The sequence below is a fragment of the Exophiala bonariae genome (genome assembly GCF_035927105.1).
Source record: "Exophiala bonariae strain CCFEE 5792 chromosome Unknown scaffold_30, whole genome shotgun sequence".
NCBI lineage: Eukaryota > Fungi > Ascomycota > Eurotiomycetes > Chaetothyriales > Herpotrichiellaceae > Exophiala > Exophiala bonariae.
The window spans coordinates 472,860-491,726 of NW_027042505.1; the positions used below are offsets into that span (position 1 = coordinate 472,860).

At 49.0% G+C, this 18,867-nt stretch overlaps 8 protein-coding genes across 8 annotated transcripts; 4 read left to right on the forward strand and 4 right to left on the reverse strand.

Annotated features, from left to right (window-relative positions):
- Positions 1 to 261: 261 nt before the first annotated feature.
- On the reverse strand, positions 262 to 1,116 carry LTR84_008331 (uncharacterized protein; the record flags this gene model as incomplete). Its single annotated transcript, XM_064851878.1, has 3 exons — positions 262 to 868; positions 920 to 1,016; positions 1,065 to 1,116. The coding sequence occupies 3 exons, from the start codon at positions 1,114 to 1,116 to the stop codon at positions 262 to 264; spliced, it is 756 nt and encodes a 251-aa protein (XP_064702119.1).
- A 1,456-nt stretch (positions 1,117 to 2,572) lies between these two features.
- On the forward strand, positions 2,573 to 3,259 carry LTR84_008332 (uncharacterized protein; the record flags this gene model as incomplete). Its single annotated transcript, XM_064851879.1, has 1 exon — positions 2,573 to 3,259. One exon carries the CDS (start codon positions 2,573 to 2,575, stop codon positions 3,257 to 3,259), a length of 687 nt encoding a protein of 228 aa, XP_064702120.1.
- A 1,426-nt stretch (positions 3,260 to 4,685) lies between these two features.
- Positions 4,686 to 6,376, forward strand: LTR84_008333 (uncharacterized protein; the record flags this gene model as incomplete). The annotated part of the gene is made up of 5 exons (XM_064851880.1): positions 4,686 to 4,710; positions 4,801 to 5,074; positions 5,178 to 5,350; positions 5,419 to 5,876; positions 5,942 to 6,376. The coding sequence occupies 5 exons, from the start codon at positions 4,686 to 4,688 to the stop codon at positions 6,374 to 6,376; spliced, it is 1,365 nt and encodes a 454-aa protein (XP_064702121.1).
- A 123-nt stretch (positions 6,377 to 6,499) lies between these two features.
- Positions 6,500 to 9,389, reverse strand: LTR84_008334 (uncharacterized protein; the record flags this gene model as incomplete). The annotated part of the gene is made up of 3 exons (XM_064851881.1): positions 6,500 to 8,516; positions 8,569 to 9,020; positions 9,081 to 9,389. The coding sequence occupies 3 exons, from the start codon at positions 9,387 to 9,389 to the stop codon at positions 6,500 to 6,502; spliced, it is 2,778 nt and encodes a 925-aa protein (XP_064702122.1).
- A 421-nt stretch (positions 9,390 to 9,810) lies between these two features.
- LTR84_008335 (uncharacterized protein) lies at positions 9,811 to 12,486 on the forward strand (the record flags this gene model as incomplete). Its single annotated transcript, XM_064851882.1, has 3 exons — positions 9,811 to 10,072; positions 10,128 to 10,863; positions 10,917 to 12,486. 3 exons carry the CDS (start codon positions 9,811 to 9,813, stop codon positions 12,484 to 12,486), a joined length of 2,568 nt encoding a protein of 855 aa, XP_064702123.1.
- A 579-nt stretch (positions 12,487 to 13,065) lies between these two features.
- Positions 13,066 to 14,178, reverse strand: LTR84_008336 (uncharacterized protein; the record flags this gene model as incomplete). Its single annotated transcript, XM_064851883.1, has 1 exon — positions 13,066 to 14,178. One exon carries the CDS (start codon positions 14,176 to 14,178, stop codon positions 13,066 to 13,068), a length of 1,113 nt encoding a protein of 370 aa, XP_064702124.1.
- Positions 14,179 to 15,229: 1,051 nt separating this feature from the next.
- Positions 15,230 to 17,053, forward strand: LTR84_008337 (uncharacterized protein; the record flags this gene model as incomplete). The annotated part of the gene is made up of 3 exons (XM_064851884.1): positions 15,230 to 15,355; positions 15,427 to 16,912; positions 16,962 to 17,053. The coding sequence occupies 3 exons, from the start codon at positions 15,230 to 15,232 to the stop codon at positions 17,051 to 17,053; spliced, it is 1,704 nt and encodes a 567-aa protein (XP_064702125.1).
- A 456-nt stretch (positions 17,054 to 17,509) lies between these two features.
- Positions 17,510 to 18,517, reverse strand: LTR84_008338 (uncharacterized protein; the record flags this gene model as incomplete). Its single annotated transcript, XM_064851885.1, has 1 exon — positions 17,510 to 18,517. The coding sequence occupies one exon, from the start codon at positions 18,515 to 18,517 to the stop codon at positions 17,510 to 17,512; it is 1,008 nt and encodes a 335-aa protein (XP_064702126.1).
- Positions 18,518 to 18,867: the final 350 nt, after the last annotated feature.

Consider the following 18,867-nt stretch of genomic DNA (forward strand, 5'->3'; position numbering starts at 1 on the left):
TGAAGTTTGAGGTGCCTGGAAGTGACCGTGTTCCCCAATTTCGAAGATGTTGAACATGCGTCCGGTGAAGATATTCCGATCCGGTCTTGGCATTGTCTCTTTCTTCTATCATGTGTCGATTTTGGAACCGCGAGCTTTTTTGGTGAGATGATCAGAACGTATTGAGGGGAGGAGGAAAAGTATGAATTTCAAGAATATCAATGTCTAGTCTGATGATTTTCATCCTTCAGCCGACTATCCGCCCCAAAATTTGCCGATTTATCAGTATCGATAACACAATAAATCGGACTCTGTGTTCATCACTTCTCGAACTTTGATACTCTTTGCCAAATTACTCATCGGTAGCATATCATCAAGTGATGCTGCGTCCTCGGAACCATGGCTCGCAGGACCATTATATGCCGTCTGTCTTGATGGGTGGGCTTGTTGCCATCGCCACCAGAGGCGGTCGAGTTGTGTGTGATGAAGAATAAACACCGGATCGTATGGTGCCACTGTGAAGAAGAAGTCCCCTCCAACACCATGTGGAATAGCAAGATGGGGACCATCTTCAAGTTCTTGGAAGAAATCGTGATAGTCGTTGCGGCTCATGACCTGCTCAACGGCACTGGGACTAAATTGATACCCAATGCTATCGAAATCCGCCTTGTCCAGAAAGCCCCGGGAAAGGCAGTGCGGATTGTCATGCTCTCCAAACCAATGGACCTGAAGACCTGCGAATGGACCATCCACAACGCATCTATCCTGGCCAACAATGACTTCTTGGCTGGGCCGGCTATGGGGTCTGCTGTCTCCCCCAAATCCGTGAGCCGGATCCCACACTGGGGCCGCTGTGGGATTTTCCCAATCCAATGTCCAGTCCCAATAACTATTTCACAAGTCAGAGAACTGTGTGCATGAATGTAATGCTGGCACTCACGTCATGACGCCTTCATAACCACAGCTTTCACGGAGTGCAGTTTCATAGAGGTGAATAAAATACCGGTGCCATGGCAAAAACGGTGCTGCATCATGCGCTATGTGTATATTAGCACCGGAAACTTCACTTGGAGACTGGAACATACAGAATGCTCCGGTTGTATCATGTACATGTGGGAAATCGTCATAGAGTGTCATGTTGGGTGTGAACTTCGAGGGCGTGTGCGCCAGGCACTGAACTGCTTCAAGGTACTCGTGTTTCTCTTTCATGCTCAAGCTTCGCCATTCACGGCGTATCGCTGGATTCTTGCAGGCTGTCTGCATTTGCTTTTTGGAAGTATAACGATTCAGCTCTGGCCAGTATTTCTGCGTTATACTGAACGTGTTGAGGCCAACCAAAACGCAGAGAAGAAATAAACAGACACTTGAAAAGCAGCAGGTATGTCTCCTTAGATTTTCGGTTTTCTGGAGAGATGAGTTCGTCTCTCCAAGCTCACATTCTTCGGTGTCATATCTGTTGAGAGCAGAATATTTCCCAGATGCTCGTTTTGACCACCACATATTGAAGCAAGCTTGTCAACTCTCGGAGCTTGAAGACGAAAAATCGAGGAGAGTGTTGAAGTGACTGACAAAATGAAGCACTGGGATTCTCGATGTGATCATAGACTTCGAGTATTTCGAAATTCGATCCGCACCAGCATATGCTTCAAGAGCGTCACTTTTCGTCCCGCTGGCTTACGCCTGATTGATCGTTTCAGCGCATGCCTGTACCAGGTCAGAATCGGTGCCCAACGCAAGACACATGCCTCCGCTAGACACTAGCGCAGACTGTACGCCAGCTGCAGTGCAACACTCTTCTCAAGTATGCGTGTGCAAGTTGGCATTCTGAAACTTCACTGGTTGGTTCCACACATGTGGGAAACAGAACCGACGTCTCGCCAGGATTTTACCGAGTCTTTGGATTTACCAGATGCCATCTCGCTAAAACTTACCTTACCTCTCAGCTTTATGTGGTATTTGGCCTCCCAAACTCAATCACAATGATGAAGTTCTTGGATGGGTTCCCCACACCTTTCAGTCCAGCGCTCTCTTCGAATTTGTCCCACGCCCGTGTCCTAACGCTTGATGGTGAATCGCAGCAGATGAAAGGGCTCGTATGTAGTGTCTCTGTGGTCTGATTCGGCGCTTCAGTGCCACAATCCGTCCTAGGCTTCCTGTGGTCAAGTGAATGATACCTCATCAACAATTTGCCAAAGGATCATCATCTGGACCAATGAGCACCTGCCTCTTTTTGTGTCTAGCACTATTCCAACACAAGACAATTCGTCTAGCACAAAGCTACTGGGGTGTTGGGTTGCGCGTAGGCTTCATCACTGCCAGGGTTTAATGAGGGAAGTGGAGTACTCTAAGGTACGAACTTGCAAAATGCTCAGATTTTACTACTGAACTGATCAGAACCGGTATTGCGTTCTTACCTGTCACTTGAACGCAGCTGCAGCAGCCAGTCCCTCGTCCTCTGTGGTCACAGTGTTGCATTGACAGCATCATATCATGACAAGCAGTATATGTATGCGATCGGAAGCCACTCTAGCCATATTCTTTTCAGTCACCCGGGATCACTGGGTTGTCCATTCATCCTCCTGTAGCTACAAACATGAAGTCACTTGCCGTCGTGGGAGTGGCTCTGGCTCTTGCAAATGTTGGTGCTGCCCTAGCAATCCCAAATCCCGCAACATGGCTTCAAAGACGACATGAAGTGGACGCAAGCCCCGAGTCCAGGGCTGAAACCTACGATCGACCGGCTGCTCATGGAGTCCATGAGTATGAACGTGGGCCATCTAATTACAATGCGCCTTCAACTTATGATGGACCGAGTTCCTATGATGTCCCTGTGAGCTACGACAAAGCAACAAGATACGACCGGCCACCCAGCTACGACAAGGCGTCCAGCTATGAGCAGGCCTCAAGCTATGATGCTCCTTCCAGCTACAAGCGGCCTACCAGCTATGATAAGCCCTCCAGCTACGACAAGGTATCAAGCTACGACCGTCCCTCTAGCTACGACCGGCCTTCCAGCTACGACAAAGCGTCAAGCTATGAGCAGGCCTCAAGCTATGATGCACCTTCCAGCTACAAGCAGCCTTCTAGCTATGTTAAGCCCTCCAGCTATGACAAGGTATCAGGCTACGACAATCCCTCTAGCTACGACAGGCCTTCGACTTATGATGAAGCCCCAAGATATGACAAGGCCTCAAGCTATGACCGATCGCAGACTTATGGAAAAGGTTCAGATGCTTACACGGACAAGCACAGCTACAACGCCAGGCCTGCAGGCTATTAGTCACCATCACCGGTAACAGGGTTGTCCATCATGTTCAAAAGCTTGTAACTTCCGATGTCGTTGGTGGGGAAGAGAAGACGCACGTAAGCGGTTAGGCTGTGAAGGTAAGCCTAGACGGCTTCGGGCCGTTTGAATGGGGTAGTTCGTCAGAGTAACTAGCTATGGAGGTACCGAGATAGCCAATGAACTACCTAAACTAGGTACCTAGGTAGAGCAGAGAATGAAATGCTTGGAGGTGCAGACGAGGGCGACGGTCTAGTCAGTAAACATACTACCTAAGTTATGTACGTACCTTCTTAGCTAGGCCTGAAGGACCTAATCAACTACCATATGCGCACAATTCGTAAGAGCACCATCATTGCCTCTGCCCACTTCACAAGTGGTCCATTTGCCTACTCCAGTATTATTCCGAAGCTTTTTGATATTCGGCATGACCGTCAAAGGCTAAAGCAAATCGCTTACTGATCAGACATCCCCCAGAATCCTTCGCGCAACAGGCTCCTCAGCCACTCCGCTTTTCCGCGTAGATCATGCAATGACACCACATACGTGTGGAAACAAACTTCAGAGTTCTTGGGTTAGCTAGCAACCTTACGGTACCTTAGGCCCCTAGGTTACAGCCCGAGCCATCGGCACTAAAAGCTTAACGTGCTTGAACTATCCATCTGTCCAATCCTGTCCGAGAAATTGACATCCATTTTGACCTGCCACAAAAACAGGATTTATGATTTCATCAATGCTCTAAACAGCTGCCAACCGATGTATCCACATGGTGTCGCGCGCAGAATCCTTCTCAGATGTACACGACACATATGCAGTTCGGAGAATCCTTCTCAGATGTACACGACACATATGCAGTCCGGAGTAAATAAAGGCATGACTTCGGGGATTTTCTCTGGGGTGGGAGGCGGGGAACTACATACCAGATAGGAAAGTCACACAGATATGCCATTCAGTACTGAACCATACCAACAAACTTTACAACGATTCATTACTGCGCTGAAACGATACGAGTCCAACACAAAGTAACCCTGGAAAGTGACGGCAAATGTTCTGGGACGTGGCAACGGCAACAAAGCCCCTATCACGTGTGAGATACTTGGCTCCTTCCTCGGAGGTTATCGAACAAAGATAGCCAAGTCCAGACATAGACAGTTCGGTACGCACCTGAAAACCTACATGTGCTGAGTGTGTTGTTTTCGCCATTTTACGTCTCTCGCGGGGTTAATAACCAAGAATCTGGGGGTGCTGACAATCACTGATTGATAGGCAGCAACTTGTTTACTCTGACGCCTATATCGGCGTACACCGAGGACAAAGTTGAGGCATTCGAGGAACTACAATCCAAATCTCCATTCCAACCTGACTTCAGGGGGTGTGAACCATAATAATGGGATCTGTTGACGCCTCTTCTGTAGCAACAGCCATGGACATTATCATTATTGGAGCAGGTGGGTGCTGACAGCTCTGTACTATCACCTCGTTAGAGCCTTTATCATTGCGGTGGAATGCTTTCTGATATTACGTCATCCACAATACAGGAATTGCTGGTCTTTCCACAGCCTTATCACTGCATCAGAAATGTGATCGGTGGACCATCACGGTCCTGGAAAGGCATGACACCCTACAAGCTCTTGGCTCTGTCATTGGGATCATGCCTTCTGGGACCAAAGTGTTGCGACACTTGGGACTCCTCGACGATGTCTGGCGTGTTTGCGGCGACAGAAAACCTGTGGTGAACTGGAGGCGGTGGAAAGATGGGAGCGTGCTTATGACTCAAACTCCGCCAGAAAGGGAGGAGATGTTCGGCATTAGGTACGGCACATAGCCCCTTCATCCTCACCGTGTCCATTCTGTACGGTCAGCGGGGTAAGACCTCAAGATACTGCCGCTGATGCTATCAATCCTCACCATTCAGGGCAGCTACTGGAAAGCGAGCAGACTTTCAGAAGCTTCTCTACGACGCGGCTGTTAAACGAGGCATCGCAGTCCGATTCAACCAATATGTTGCAGACGTGGATGAGACCGTACCCACAGTAACACTGAAAACTGGAGAGGTCATAACAGCAGACCTGATCATAGCAGCGGACGGTGGGACATCTCATTCGCTTGGACAAAATCCAGCAAGTGACACGCTATCTAGCTAATGCGATCCTCAGGCATCAATTCTGCAACACGCCGAACACTCGACCCAGTTTCATTCCAGACATTCAGCGGGATTGACGATTACATGACATCCATACCATGCTCTGTCCTTGAAGCGGACCCAGCGCTGCAGCCACTACTCACATCCGCAAACCTCTGGTGGGGCCCTACCGGCTGCGTGATAGCTGGGATAGCGGGCGTAGGCTCCGAAGAACGATACTATGCTGAGTTCTGCAACATTAACGGCAACACCGGTGTACAAGGCCAATGGTCGCAAGAAGCTGATATAGCTGAACTGCGGACAGCATTTGCAGACTGGGACCCGACGCTTCAAGCGCTGCTCGGGCACGTGGAGAGCGCGAAGATCTGGCATCTCGCTTACACGCAGATGGGGTTGGATTGGGTGAGTCAGAGTGGGAAAGTGGTATTGATCGGGGATGCGGCTCATGCGATGCTCCCACACGCTATGGCGGTGAGTCAAAACGAGTTCCCGATATCGGCCATGCCCAGAACTCAAGCGACTAAATTTTGATGAAGGGAGCAACAACAGCGATCGAAGATGGCGCCTCGCTCGCTGAATGTCTGTCCCGTGCGACGTCAGTTGCCCAAATCCCACGATCCCTTCGTGCCTTCGCCGCAATACGTCGGCCACGCCTTGCATACATCCAAAGTGAAGGACGAAACCGGTCCAAAATGTTCCATCTCCCTGATGGACCCGCTCAACAGGCCCGTGATGAGATGTTCAAGAAGAATCCCATGATGGGAGCTCCAGCCTGGGACGGCAAACATATTGATGAACCACCAAGCGCGAAGCAAAGACATCTAGGCATGCCATATGTGGTTGGCCATGAGGCTATTGACTATACGAATAGGCGATTAGATGACATCTGGGACAAGGGCGAGGAGGCGCTGGAGTTGAAGGAGAGGTGGTGGGATTTTAGTGGTGGCGACCCGGAACTGGTGAGCGGTTGAAGTTGCTCGCGGTCGTGAGCGCTGTCGCGGGTGAACTCAACTGTGAGAATTGACGACCATGCGGCGTTCTCCCTAGCTAGAGATGAAAGAATGGCATCAAAAGACCAAAATTTCCACTGACTGTCAAGACACGAGGCTACTTGATCCCCAACTCTGTAATAACTCTTTGGTGCAAGCTGCCGCTATTGCAGCAGCAAAAGCCTGCCAGCTCTTGCTCTTGTGGCTGTCTGCATAGTCGCAAACGCCTTTAATAATAATGCATGGGAAGGTCTCCCATACACCGGATCCTTCCATTTCGAATGCGATCACGTTCTCTGTCGCAGCGATCTCATCACGATCTTCACCAGACTTCATGACGACATTACCTGTTGCGAAAAGGCCGAAATGGACCAGTGGCTGATGCGTAGATTGGTCATTTTCTGTGCTTTGACTCAGTCGTTGCCGAGGAACCAGCCAGGTGCTATCACAACCAAGCTCTTTACATGTAGAGTTTAGTGTTGCTTCGCAGACAGGGTCACTTTTGCGGCTGCAGGCCTCACACATTGCACAATGCGAACCAGTTTGATGCTTGTGACGATAAGTCGACTGAAATAGCATATCCCAATCTCGTCCGGGGTAAGCTTTTGTGTTCCCAGGCTCTTTCGGAAGATTGCGGAGAGATTCCACTATATTGTGTTGAAGAATCTTGCGATTCTGGTAAGTTTTTGATCGTGCTAAAAAGGCCCGGATCTCTGGGTTTGGTCTACCATAGCTGTCCAGGACGGTCCTTTTCCTAACAAACTTGTCGGGATATTGTCGTCCAAAGTCGTAAGAGATGATACCCTCACTGATCACAACATCTCCAAGTAAGACCTCTTCGCCATTTTGGAGGAAAGGTACGCCTCCACAGATACCAACAACAACGGCGAGCTCGATGGCCCCAAAACTGGAACGGCAATTTGCTGCTGCGCTTGCGGCGTTTTCTTTGCCAATCCCTGGCATGTGGACCAAAACAACATTGTGCTGCCCTATTCGACCGGTCGAGTACGCATTAGGGTCTCCCGGTGCCTTACCGAATGGGTTTGAATGCTCATCCCACCGCTTATCGAACATTGCTAGTACCGCATCAGCCTCCAGCGGTAAGGCGCAAATGATAGCAATTTTGAAGTCCCGCCGGTGTCGTGGCTGGGTCGGATCGACTGCAGAAACGAGAGAAGAAGAAAGTCTCTTGCGAGATCTATCCGTTGCCATGGAGGTAGGAAAGGCAATCACATGATTGTTGACGGATGCTGTGTCCTGGCCAGACGGCCTGGATGAAGCTACTCGGCTTTCTCTCGACGACAAAGCATGTGCAATAGTGCTAATTGGTGCACCCAGCAGATTCAGCGATACCTCTGGATGGGCAGCTTGGAGTCTTTGAATCAGAGGCTCAAGAATAAATCGCAGCACCGCCGCATCGAACTTGACCTCGTTATTAAATGAAGGGTGTTTGATTGAGTCCACTTTGTTCACAAAATCAAGGCACGAGTTGATGACTTGTAGGACATATGGGTCGTCCAGATCTTCTTTGCGAAGTTGGAACACCCGGACAAGAGCCATGTAAACCGCTGGATACTCCTCATCGGCCCCGTCTTCATCCTCCGCTGTTATTGGAATGCTTTGATCTAGTTCAAGCTCTAGAATCAATATACCGAATGCGTAGATATAAGAGTAGTTCGACTCAATGTCTATGGCCGTGTCTCCCTCCACAGGGCTGCCCAAAAGAGATAGAATGTAGGGTATTTCGAGAAAATCTGTCTCACTAGGCTTGAGGTCAGGCACGAAGAATATATTTTCTGAAGTCCAGTGTCTTTGTAACCAACCGCTACCCAGGAGTATCATCAGAAAATTCGCGAGGATGACCACAACCACCTTCTTCTTCTTTTTTGAAAGATGAGGTACAGTGGGAAAGGAGGATTTTGTGTAAGTTCGTCCTTCGAGAAGCTGAAGAAGTGGTATTCTCGCCGCATCTTTGACAATGGGGACGGTCTCGTTTGAGTTATGCCAGATCATGGAGTCATTAAAGGAGATCTGCAGCAGCTTGTGTGGGGGTCCTCGTATGGCTGCACACAAGTCACTTTGTTCTCTCATACTTAGCGCCAGCTCGGGACCGTGGGCACGACTAAGTCCTTTGAATTAGTAAGACCACCACCGAACACAATAGGGTTACCCACACTTGATCATCAGTGGATCGGCACATGACCTGACGCCAAACACGCTGGTTCGTACACGAAGATAAAAGCATCTTCAGGTTGCATGGATCACTGAGATGAACCATGGCGATATGCGGCAAGCCACAGTGCTTCAACTCCTTGACAAATCCGTGGAGTACAGCGTTCATGATATTGCGCACTTTTCCTGACTTCCGCACCGCCATTATCTCTTCCAATTTCCATGAATGGGAAATTTCGGGGGCGGAATCATCCTCCTTTGTACTGGATGATACACGGTTGACGGTCTGATTGAAGTTTTCCAGAGCAGTAACTATATTGATGAGTCTTTCTAGAGTGGGCGGGGCGAGCAAAGTGCTGGAATTTCCATGACAATGATCAACGAAGGCACTGCTCGAGCTAAGAAGCCCTCGGTTTAGCTTGTGCTGGAGCGCCCTAAGCTTGGGAAGTCTTTGCTACACTCAGGTGAGCACAAGTTGGGAATGAAGCAGTGGTGATATATTTGTATCTCTCACCTTCTCAAGCCCTGGATGATGTTTCAGTATTCCATCACCGAGGCTGTCTTCAAACAGTTGGAGGAGGCTCACTAAGGCAGCAATTCCTTCGGGGCAAACATTCTTCGTCCGCTGTAAGATGAGAGCCTCTTGGAGTGCATCAGGTACCAGCCATATTTCAAAGTCAAACAAGGTCTGAAGATTGAGTATAGTCTCCCTTGTCCATTCGTTGCTATCAACATTGTCAACCGAGAATAATTTACAGGCAAAAAATGGATGAACACATCCTAGGAGTCGCCACTCCTCGGGTGCATCATCAGGAAACTCCATGCGATCATTCTATCTCAGGGTGGATCAATAGGCGTTTTGGATGTAATATCATTTCAATGACAATCGTAACCCGAACTGGAAAGAACAAATGCCTACTCTCTTCTTCAGGCCATTAAAAGAAATTGTGGAAGCCATGAGGCCGAGATATCATGTCTGCCTTGGGATGAATGTGGCAGGTAAGGCGAGGTCATATGATAGGTCGGCCGGTATTGCTCCGCCTCATTGACTTCGTAGCAGATATTGATTGCAGTCAGAACTCAGACTTCTTAGCCACACGAAAGCGTCGATATGGACAAACAATCCCACCTACAACTCTCACAGTCGATGATTATCTTCCCTCATCTGCCATCATGTATTCGGCTCTCGTATATCGACCTGAACTGTGGAGATGCCAATAATGTGTTAACAGTCCTTGGCAATCATGGCCGAAGCCACGACTGAGCTCAACGTCTTCACAGCCGCGAGCCTATGCTCTCAAGCTTTCCTTGACTACTCGAATGCTTCAGGTTCGACCAAAAAAGATGAGGTCGACATTCTGCGGAGTCGGTTTAACTTGTGGGCCGCTTATACTGGAGTTTTCGCCTCTGTCGGAGCATCTTTAGACGACCGATTGGAATTTCAGGACGACGTAAAGCAGATGGTGACTAAGCTACTATCCATGGTCCACAGAAACATCCAACGTGGTTTGTTATTGCGGCATGATGTTGCTCCTGTGCTTTTCTAATTCATAAGTTCTAGAAGTTCTAAATCACAAGGATTGTGACGAACTAACAACGAACGGAGCCACTGCCGCCAGTCAACCGGAGATGATTCCAGCAGCGGGGTTGTTCTGTGGTCTTGATGCTGTCTCAGCTGCTCTTGATCGTCTACATAGACTTGCAACTGCTATCCGACGCTCATCACTGGAAAGCCAGAAGGACAAACTTCATAACAATACTCAGGCGTCTGAAATTGATGCTCAGCTTCAAGTAAGCCTTTTTCGCCTGGCTCGAGACCGTTTTCCTGCTGCACGAACCAGCCTGTTGAAGCAGGTGGCAACCGTCTTGTGCTTCTACCGAAAACGCCTGATTTATCTTCCCCGACACAACAAAAAGTTAGCTGACAGGCAGCGACTCATAAGACGACCACTGGCTTACCAGGGTGAACCACTCTCACGTCTGGTTCATCGCGCGTATTCACCAAAAATTCAGCCGTCCCCCACTATAGCTACAGAACTCGCTGTTACTGCCACATTATCCCGGACTGATGCCTCGATTCCCAACTCTCAACAGCTACGCCGTAGACTCGTTAAAGCTACAAAGACAGTGACTTCTACACCAAGCGTTTGGTCAGTCAGTCTTGGTGAAACAGTCTACCATCCAGATCTGCCATTGTTTCCCAAAAATGCAAAATTTCACCCATGCCCATATTGCGCGGAGCCTTTGCCGACGTTGAAGCTGGGCTCTGGAGGAGGGCTGGGCCGCAGGTTCTGGAGGTTGGTGTATGCAGTCAACCCTTGTAAAGATGGGGTCGCTGACGAATTCTCAGAGAACATATCAACCGGGATCTTGAACCATATTTCTGTATCTCAGAAGACTGCAGAGAGCTACCGAGATTGTTCAGCCGTGTTGAGGAGTGGCTGGAGCATATGAACACTTCTCATACCCCCGAATGGAGTCAACATATCCACACGACCATGTGGGTCTGCCAAATGTGTCGTGAGAAGCGAGAACCTATAGAAGAGAAAGGAGACTTTGAGCTGCACATTCGAGACTGCCATGGAAATCTAACGAACACGCAGACAATTGCACGAACGAAGCGGAGCAAAACTAGGGTTATTCGAGATCAATTTGTCTGTCCCCTCTGCGAGACAGTCCCCGCGCAGCTGTCCTCCATCGACACCCATCAGAATAATGGACAGTCCCGTGCAATACTTGCAAAGCATATCGCTTCTCACATCAAAGCATTGTCCCACACGTGTTTCCGACTCCTGCCCTCTGAGAACGAAAGTAGTGACAACCCTGAAAATCCGTCAGACTGTGGCAACGGCGACTCAACGAACACAGAGACACGACGGCCCCTGACAGCAAAAGATGGGACGATCTTGAGTGAAGTCAGGGAGTCGGCTGGATCTCCAGGTACTATGTCTGGACTGGTAGATGAAGTTATGGTATCAAGTCAAGAGATACACGAGATGTCTGAGGGGGAATCCTGGGATTTTATACCCGGGTTTCAACATCTGCTCGGTAGAGCTACTGGGAATTTCCCTAAGGATCAATCGCCCGCGCTTAGTGAGATAGCGATGGCAGCTGACCGGAGTAGTGAAGGTGGGAACTCAGCTGTACCGAGTGTCTATAATACAGACATATCGAAAGAACTCCGTCAAAGTGGTGGTGCTTCATTGACGGCAACACTCACCGCCGATGTGCCAATGGTCGAGGATGAATTTATGAAGGATTTCTCATGCTGTGGAACCACGTTACCTACTCTTCATGACTTGATGATGCACTACGAGGAAGTGCACTTTCAACCATCAGGCGCCGAGAAGATAATGCAACAGAGTTCCGAACTTCTCAGGCAGAAATCAGTGGCCGCCGAAGTCCACACACTACATCAAGATCATCTTCGTCCTGATGCTTCAACTTCTGACCCTCGCGAGAAATCTCCATTTAGGCAAAATTCACCATTTATTCTGTCGCCTCGAGAGCGTCGACCACCTCCCAGGTTCACCCGGTCCATTTCTCCCAGTGAGCTGATGCTCGACGGGCATGACAATTCTGAAGTAAAGGCTCTACCCTTCCTTGCTCCATCTCATTTTGATTACACGCTCGCCCCTCCCCGCCCTTCATCAAACCTGTCAACACACAAGACGATGAACCAATCGACACAAGTACCTCAGCAGTATCCTTTTGTGAGTGACATCTCAATGCGCATGCCTTTGAGTTCTACAGCTGCTCCGATACAGGAACATGCCGAATGGAAGCCACAAGGTCGGACCCCCTTGTTGTTTGGCAGTGATGCGCATTTCCAGCCTTCTGGTTACAAGGATAACTTCAAACCTCACAAGTCCACTGAGACGTCACTCCAGTGGTTAGAGAGTTCCGAAGAGAGTGAGTGAAATTCTGGCTTGGGTTCAGATGTGGTCTGGCTTCAGACGCAGCCGCGAATGTCTACGTGAGTCGAGTCGAGTCAGGGGTTGTCAGCCTTGCGTGACGATGCGTTGCTAAGGCAACAAATTCCATCTGTGGCTCTTTATTTGAAAAGCTAGAACTTGAAAGGAGAAATGCGATAATTCGACATTCCTGTAATCTCACTAACGGTGACTTTCTGCCATCTACTTGGAGAATATTCTACCACTGAGTGATCTTAGTCCTTGTGGATGTGATTTCTTCTCATCACGATAAGTCTGCGAGTTCCCGTACACGCTTCAAGATCTCGCTGTGTAAGCCATCCACACAATGATTATCTTCTGCTGTTGGTGGAACACAATACGAATGACGAGCAGAACGGTGAACCCTGGGTTGGGTTTCGACCATGCGATTCGGGTGCTTGTTGAGTATGACCTTGGGGTATCGAGAACACCCGGGTGCCAACCTCTGATAATCGCAGATCCCTGGATAGCGTGCTGAGAAGAACAATACTACTATTACTACATCGGCCTCAAGTACAACAGTTAATGGTGAGAATTTTCAGTTTTCTAAAAAGTAATTACGCACATCCATATCGGAAATGAACGATCTCTAATCTTTTGGATTGCTGTTTCCACCTCAGCAAAAGCCCACTTGTGCGTAATGAGATCGTTCATGTTGAGTCTGCCCGTTCTGAGCCACGAGATTACCGTTAGAGCATCATTTCGTGAATGATTGCGAGTCCCCACTATTGTCCAGCAATTAGTCATAATCGCGACCATTGGCAAAGGTAGCACTGAGCTATTTGCTCCCAGATGGACCAGGGTACCATTCGTCCCGAGACCAGAAAGCGCCTGCCACAGTTCCGTGCCTTCTGGCGTGAGGTCAATAAATGCGTTTGCTCCTTCAGGTACCACCCTTGCAATTTCGCGCGCAAGTCCTCTTTCACCGCGCCAGTTCTGAGAGAGCGTGTCCAAGGCAACTATATCGACTTTGACGCTCGTAAGCTTTTTCACAGCCTCAAGCCTTTCCGTAGAACGTCCGATGATAATAATGCGAGAGATTCCAAAGAACTCTGCGAGCTTCAGCAAGCATGTTCCGACCGCTCCAGTAGCAGCTGTGACAATAATGGTCGACCCTAGCTTCAGATTTGCTTTTTTCAACGTGCACAAAGCAGTGGCCACTTCATGTAGTTTGGCACCAACCTCAAAGCTGACATTTTCGGGTAATTCATCAACAAGCCAAAATGGCGCACGAATAAATTCAGCAAGGCCGCCATCTCGATACCTCTCGAACAGGGTTCCTTTTTTCTTTGTAAATCCCTGAAATCCCATCAAACCCGCCTCGGAGCACATCTGATCCCTATCTGTGAGACAGAACTCGCAACAACGGCAGCTCACATTGCTGTGAATGCGCACGCGACTGCCTAGCTGGACAGTTTTAACCTCCGCCCCTACAGCCTCAACCACTCCAGCAATTTCGTGACCAAGTGTGGCAGGCAACATCTGAAGCAGACCCGCTCTTCCCAGGCTCAAGACTCCTGGGGCCAAGCCGGCCGCTTTAACCTTGACGAGAACATCGAGTGGACCCACAACTGGGATGGGCACAGTCTCAAGGTTCTCCTGTGATGCTCCACGTTGCATGCGGAGAGCTTGCATGGTGCGAGCGGTTTGTGATGCCATCGTTAGGACTGTTGGAGATTTCGTCTCAGAGGAATTGCAGGATTGCAAGCCTGAGACACAGTCAATCGATATTAGTCCTTCACTATAGTTAGCCATGAGCTAGAATAGAGTCATAATATCGTAGGCGCGTAACAATCGGAACGAAGAGCCATCACTTCCTGTCATTTGATTCTGATCAGTGATCTCACAAATCCATCGGAATCAAAAGGATCATCATCCGACCATCGTATACTTTGATATGTCGGTGGATGAGTCAACAGTGGGCTTGCCAGCAACCAACGCTTACCTCAACGAGCCATTGCGCTTGTACACAACGCCTCAATCAATTGAAAGCAATCGGGTCGCGAGGGGTATTATCGGAGGACTACAAAAGAAAGAATACTAACCAGTCTATGTACTCGGTCGTGATGTAGCTAGACAATGGTTTGGCAGAGTCAGCTGCGTGTTCGGTTATTTCGTGCGTCGGGGCATCCCGAACTGACAGGACGTGGACGAAGCTGGTCCCGGGACTTGACTGACCTATGAATGGCGATATCTGCGGCCACCGATGTTGATGCACGTGGTGGGCATTTACGTGTCTACCTTTCGCACCACGGAAGAGAAGCTCCCAGGAATGAAGGAAGTCGAGAAGTTAGGACCTCTGGGGAAACAGTCTGGGGTAGCTTTGAGTTACCCCCGCTTCATCGTCCTATCGGATCATGATCCGTAGATTTGTAAATTCACGAATACGCTCCGCTCCGTCCATCAGCATCTTGGTTCATATATGCCCGACCCCCATCCCCAACGACAAATCAGTGATTCTTGGTACTCACTGTTCCCGATGTGTACCCGTAGAGGACATTTGGAACTATTCAATTGGCTGGGCTTGGTACCGCCCGATTCTGGGGTACTTTAGGGCTGCGCGGTGGGGAGCTACATGGGAGATAGGACGATGAGTAAACCATATATATCGCCGTCCAAGCACCCAAATCTCTTTAGCTGGAAAACGGGAACATTGTAGCCCGGAGACTCCTTCAGTCTTGATCCTCTTCGACCCTAAAAGAAATTCACAATGGCAATCGACGAGAAGGCGGCTGACTGTGTTGAGACTGTGGATCCAAAGACCACAACAGTAGCCACAGCCTCTGAAGAACTTGACGATCGTCATGTTCCACTTAGGCTCATCATAATCACAGCTGTACGTATGAAGTGTTACCACAAATGTTACCAATTGCTATAGCCAAGAACTAACACTGGATCTCTATCAAGGCAGTAACCACAGCATATCTTGCCATAATCGTTCACATTGTCGGATCTGGTCTGTTGTCTCGTTCGATTGTTGCAAGCATTGGCGGCAGCGACAAGATAGCATGGCTCACTATCGTGGTCACCCTACACCCAATACTGCTTGGCCCACCAGTTGCTCAAGCGGCTGATCTTTGGGGTCGCAAGTGGTTCATTGTCGCCGCCATGTTCGCAGGGACTATCGGCTGTTTGATAGTCTCCCGAGCAAACACCATTGGTGTCGCTATAGCAGGGCAGGCAATTGCGGGATTCAATCAATCAGCACAGGGATTGACCCATGCAATTGTTTCTGAAATATTGCCACGGAGATACAGACCATGGGCTCAAGCTGGAATCCATGTAGCGTCTGGTTTTGGGGCCCTCATTGGTCTCTATGGTGGAGGGGCTTTGTGCAGAACTTCTCCTGAAGGGTTTCGAAGCTACTGGTATCTTACCGCAGGCATATTTTTCGCAGTTGGCTGCATCCTCACCTTGCTCTACAACCCTCCTGCCAGAGAACTACAACATCTTACGCTAAGAGAGAAAGTTCGACGTTTCGATTTGCCTGGCGTCTTTCTTTTGATTACTTCAATGCTTGGGATCTGCCTCGGTCTGGGTTGGTCGCAGAATCCGTACGGTTGGGGAAATGCTCATATCCTCGTGCCATTCATCATCGGCATAATAGGTTTGGTCGTCCTGGTAACATATTATATCTCGTTCAAGAAAGACGGTATAGTGAATCGTGGGTTGTTTCGTGGCTCACGAAACTTTCCTATTGCTCTAGTCTGCCTTTTCGCAGAGGGTGTCTCCTTTTTTGCCGCCAACAACTATTTTGGTTTTCAGGTTGGCTTGCTTTTCGACAGAGATCTTCTCCTTAGTGGGGCAACTTACAGTATTACTTGGATTAGCTACATGATAGCGACCTCGATTGCAGGATGGTATTGTTCTCGAACAGCAACGTTGAAGGTTCCGGTGATCCTTGCCTTTGCGGCTTTTGTACTGTTTTTCGGCCTGATGATCTCCGTTAGGCTGGCTTCAGGAACTGAAGTTTGGGGCTATGGTGTCTTTTTAGGCATTGGGTTGGGAGTGTCGCTCAATGCTTTGGTCGTTGTTGCCCAGTTATCAATACCGCCAGAGCTTATCGCAACAGGTACATCATTGATGCTTGCCATCCGCGCGGCAGGTGGAACAGTTGGTCTCGCGATCTACAATGCTGTCTTTAATGCAGCTTTGAGCGACAATCTTGGATCGAAAATCAGCCAAGCTGCATTGTCCCACGGGTTACCTCGAGCAAGCTTGCCTCATTTGATAGAGAGCCTGGCACACGAAGATTATGCAGCCGTTCAGAGCACCCCTGGAGTTACACCGGAAATCATCCGAGCTTCTGTCATTGCATTGAAAGAAGCTTTCAATGTGGGCTTCCGCAATGTTTACATTACATCACTCGCTGCTGCCTCTGTGGCTCTACTCGGTGAGACTGACATCCTCTCATGAATCTGTGCTTAACTAACAATAAGCAGCATCACTGTTTTTACAGGACCGCCAAGACGAATTCACTTTTAGCATCGACGCACCAGTGATTGAGACAAAGGCTAAGGATATGCATGAGTGAGCAGCGTAGTCGACTATTTCGCTAGACAAGGGAGCTCCCAAGGAGATATTGTACACGAAGCTATTTTGGAAGCGTGAACCTCTAGCTTGTTACTTCCATACGCTGATACGTTGTACAATGTTCAAATAATCTACCTATCAGCCGAGATGGTCTGGAATAACCATCTCCTAGGATTGGGAACTAGTGTGCTGTTAGTCCAGAAGAAAAATGCAGCTCCTGAGCTCCATGATTTAATTTTAGCGAAGTGTCTTCCAAATAGCCTATAATGCGTTTACTTGCATGACCACCGTTATAGTACCCAACTGCAGTAATGCTCCAATGTCTGAAGTAGTGACTTTGATAGCCCAAAATTGTTCAATGAAGGACTAGAATCTCAAGCGACGTGGGGAAAGAGTTCAACTGGCTTTTGTTGGGTTCCATATAACGCATTTGCTTTTCTTCCAGAGCCAGGATATTCTAAATTAGTTCATGTTCTACATAATACTGGCGCGATCCAGGATGTAGTGGCAGAGAAGTCTTCGCCATCTTCCTCGGATCCAACGGGTAGCTCAGAGGACTCTTCTCGGGAGGGAGATGTTTGTACTGTGCTTCGATCCGTGCGCGAGTTTCCACCAAGCACCAGGTGAGCAGATACGCCACCTCGTCTGGTAAGTCATCGCGGACTACGATCACAAAATCCGAGAAGTCTAACGTAGGAAGATCTTTCCCAAGGTTGCTCCAGAAGCCTTTAGGGAGTGAGTTCATCCCCAGTCCCAACCCCCTCTCAAGCTTTTCTAAGGCTGTTGGTTCCGCAGGTAAAGGCTGAGCCTTGTTGCCTTCGACAATCCTTGACCATTGGGGAGTCATAATAGCTTCTTGAATGACTGCATCTACCTCTCCGTCTTCCATCAATCTCAAGCAGCCATCTGGCCGGTGAAAAGTGACATACCGACCACCCCAAGATTTCAATTCACCTTCGGAGATACCGTGTGCCTCCATATACTTGCGGCTTACGTATCCTATGAAGTTCGTGCCGTCATCAATCGAAGCTGCAATTCGCAATGCCGGTTTCGTAGCACGTAGCTGCTCAAAGGTGCTAATGTGAAACTTAGGATTGATGGCAAGAACAAGCTTATCGTTCTGAGGCAGGACTGCCAATGCTCGTAGATTTGGCATGGGCGATTGGAATACTTCTTCCCCTTTGAGAGCCTTGTTCATGAAGGCTGCTGGCGTTACGATGGCTAACTGAGCTTCTCCTTCATGGACCAGTGGCAAAGCCTCAATGCCACCACCTCGGATGCTCCATATAGCCACTCTGCTCTGGGCCCCACTTCTGTCGCAGAACTCTTGGGTGAGCCATCCGCATATTCTGTGGAAGTTCGCCTGGCCCCAGTCGCCGATGAAGTTAAGAGTGTACGACCGAGACAAACGTGGTTGACCCTTGTTGTCGATGGTGAGAAGGCCATGTTCAGGAGATGACGACATTGTGAGTTTGACATCTGTTGCTTCAAGACATGCTAGCAGATTTATTTATATCTTCAAGTCTTAACAATTTTGAAATATGTCTCTATAACCTTGGACCTCCTGAGGCTTTCCCTGAGTCTATCGTGGACCCGATGTTGCCCCGCCGGTCACCAGACTCGGACCGGGCCATTTTGGATCCGTCCTCCTGACAGTCCCGCCCCGCCATTTGCCGAGCGTCATCTAGACTCTTCTTGAACGTACGCGTTCTACAAGCATATATTTAGTACCAGAACGGCTTTCAAGGCTGATAGAAGATCATTAAGGACACTGTCCTTCTGAAACGATAAGCTCAATCAGTTGCGTACTTACAA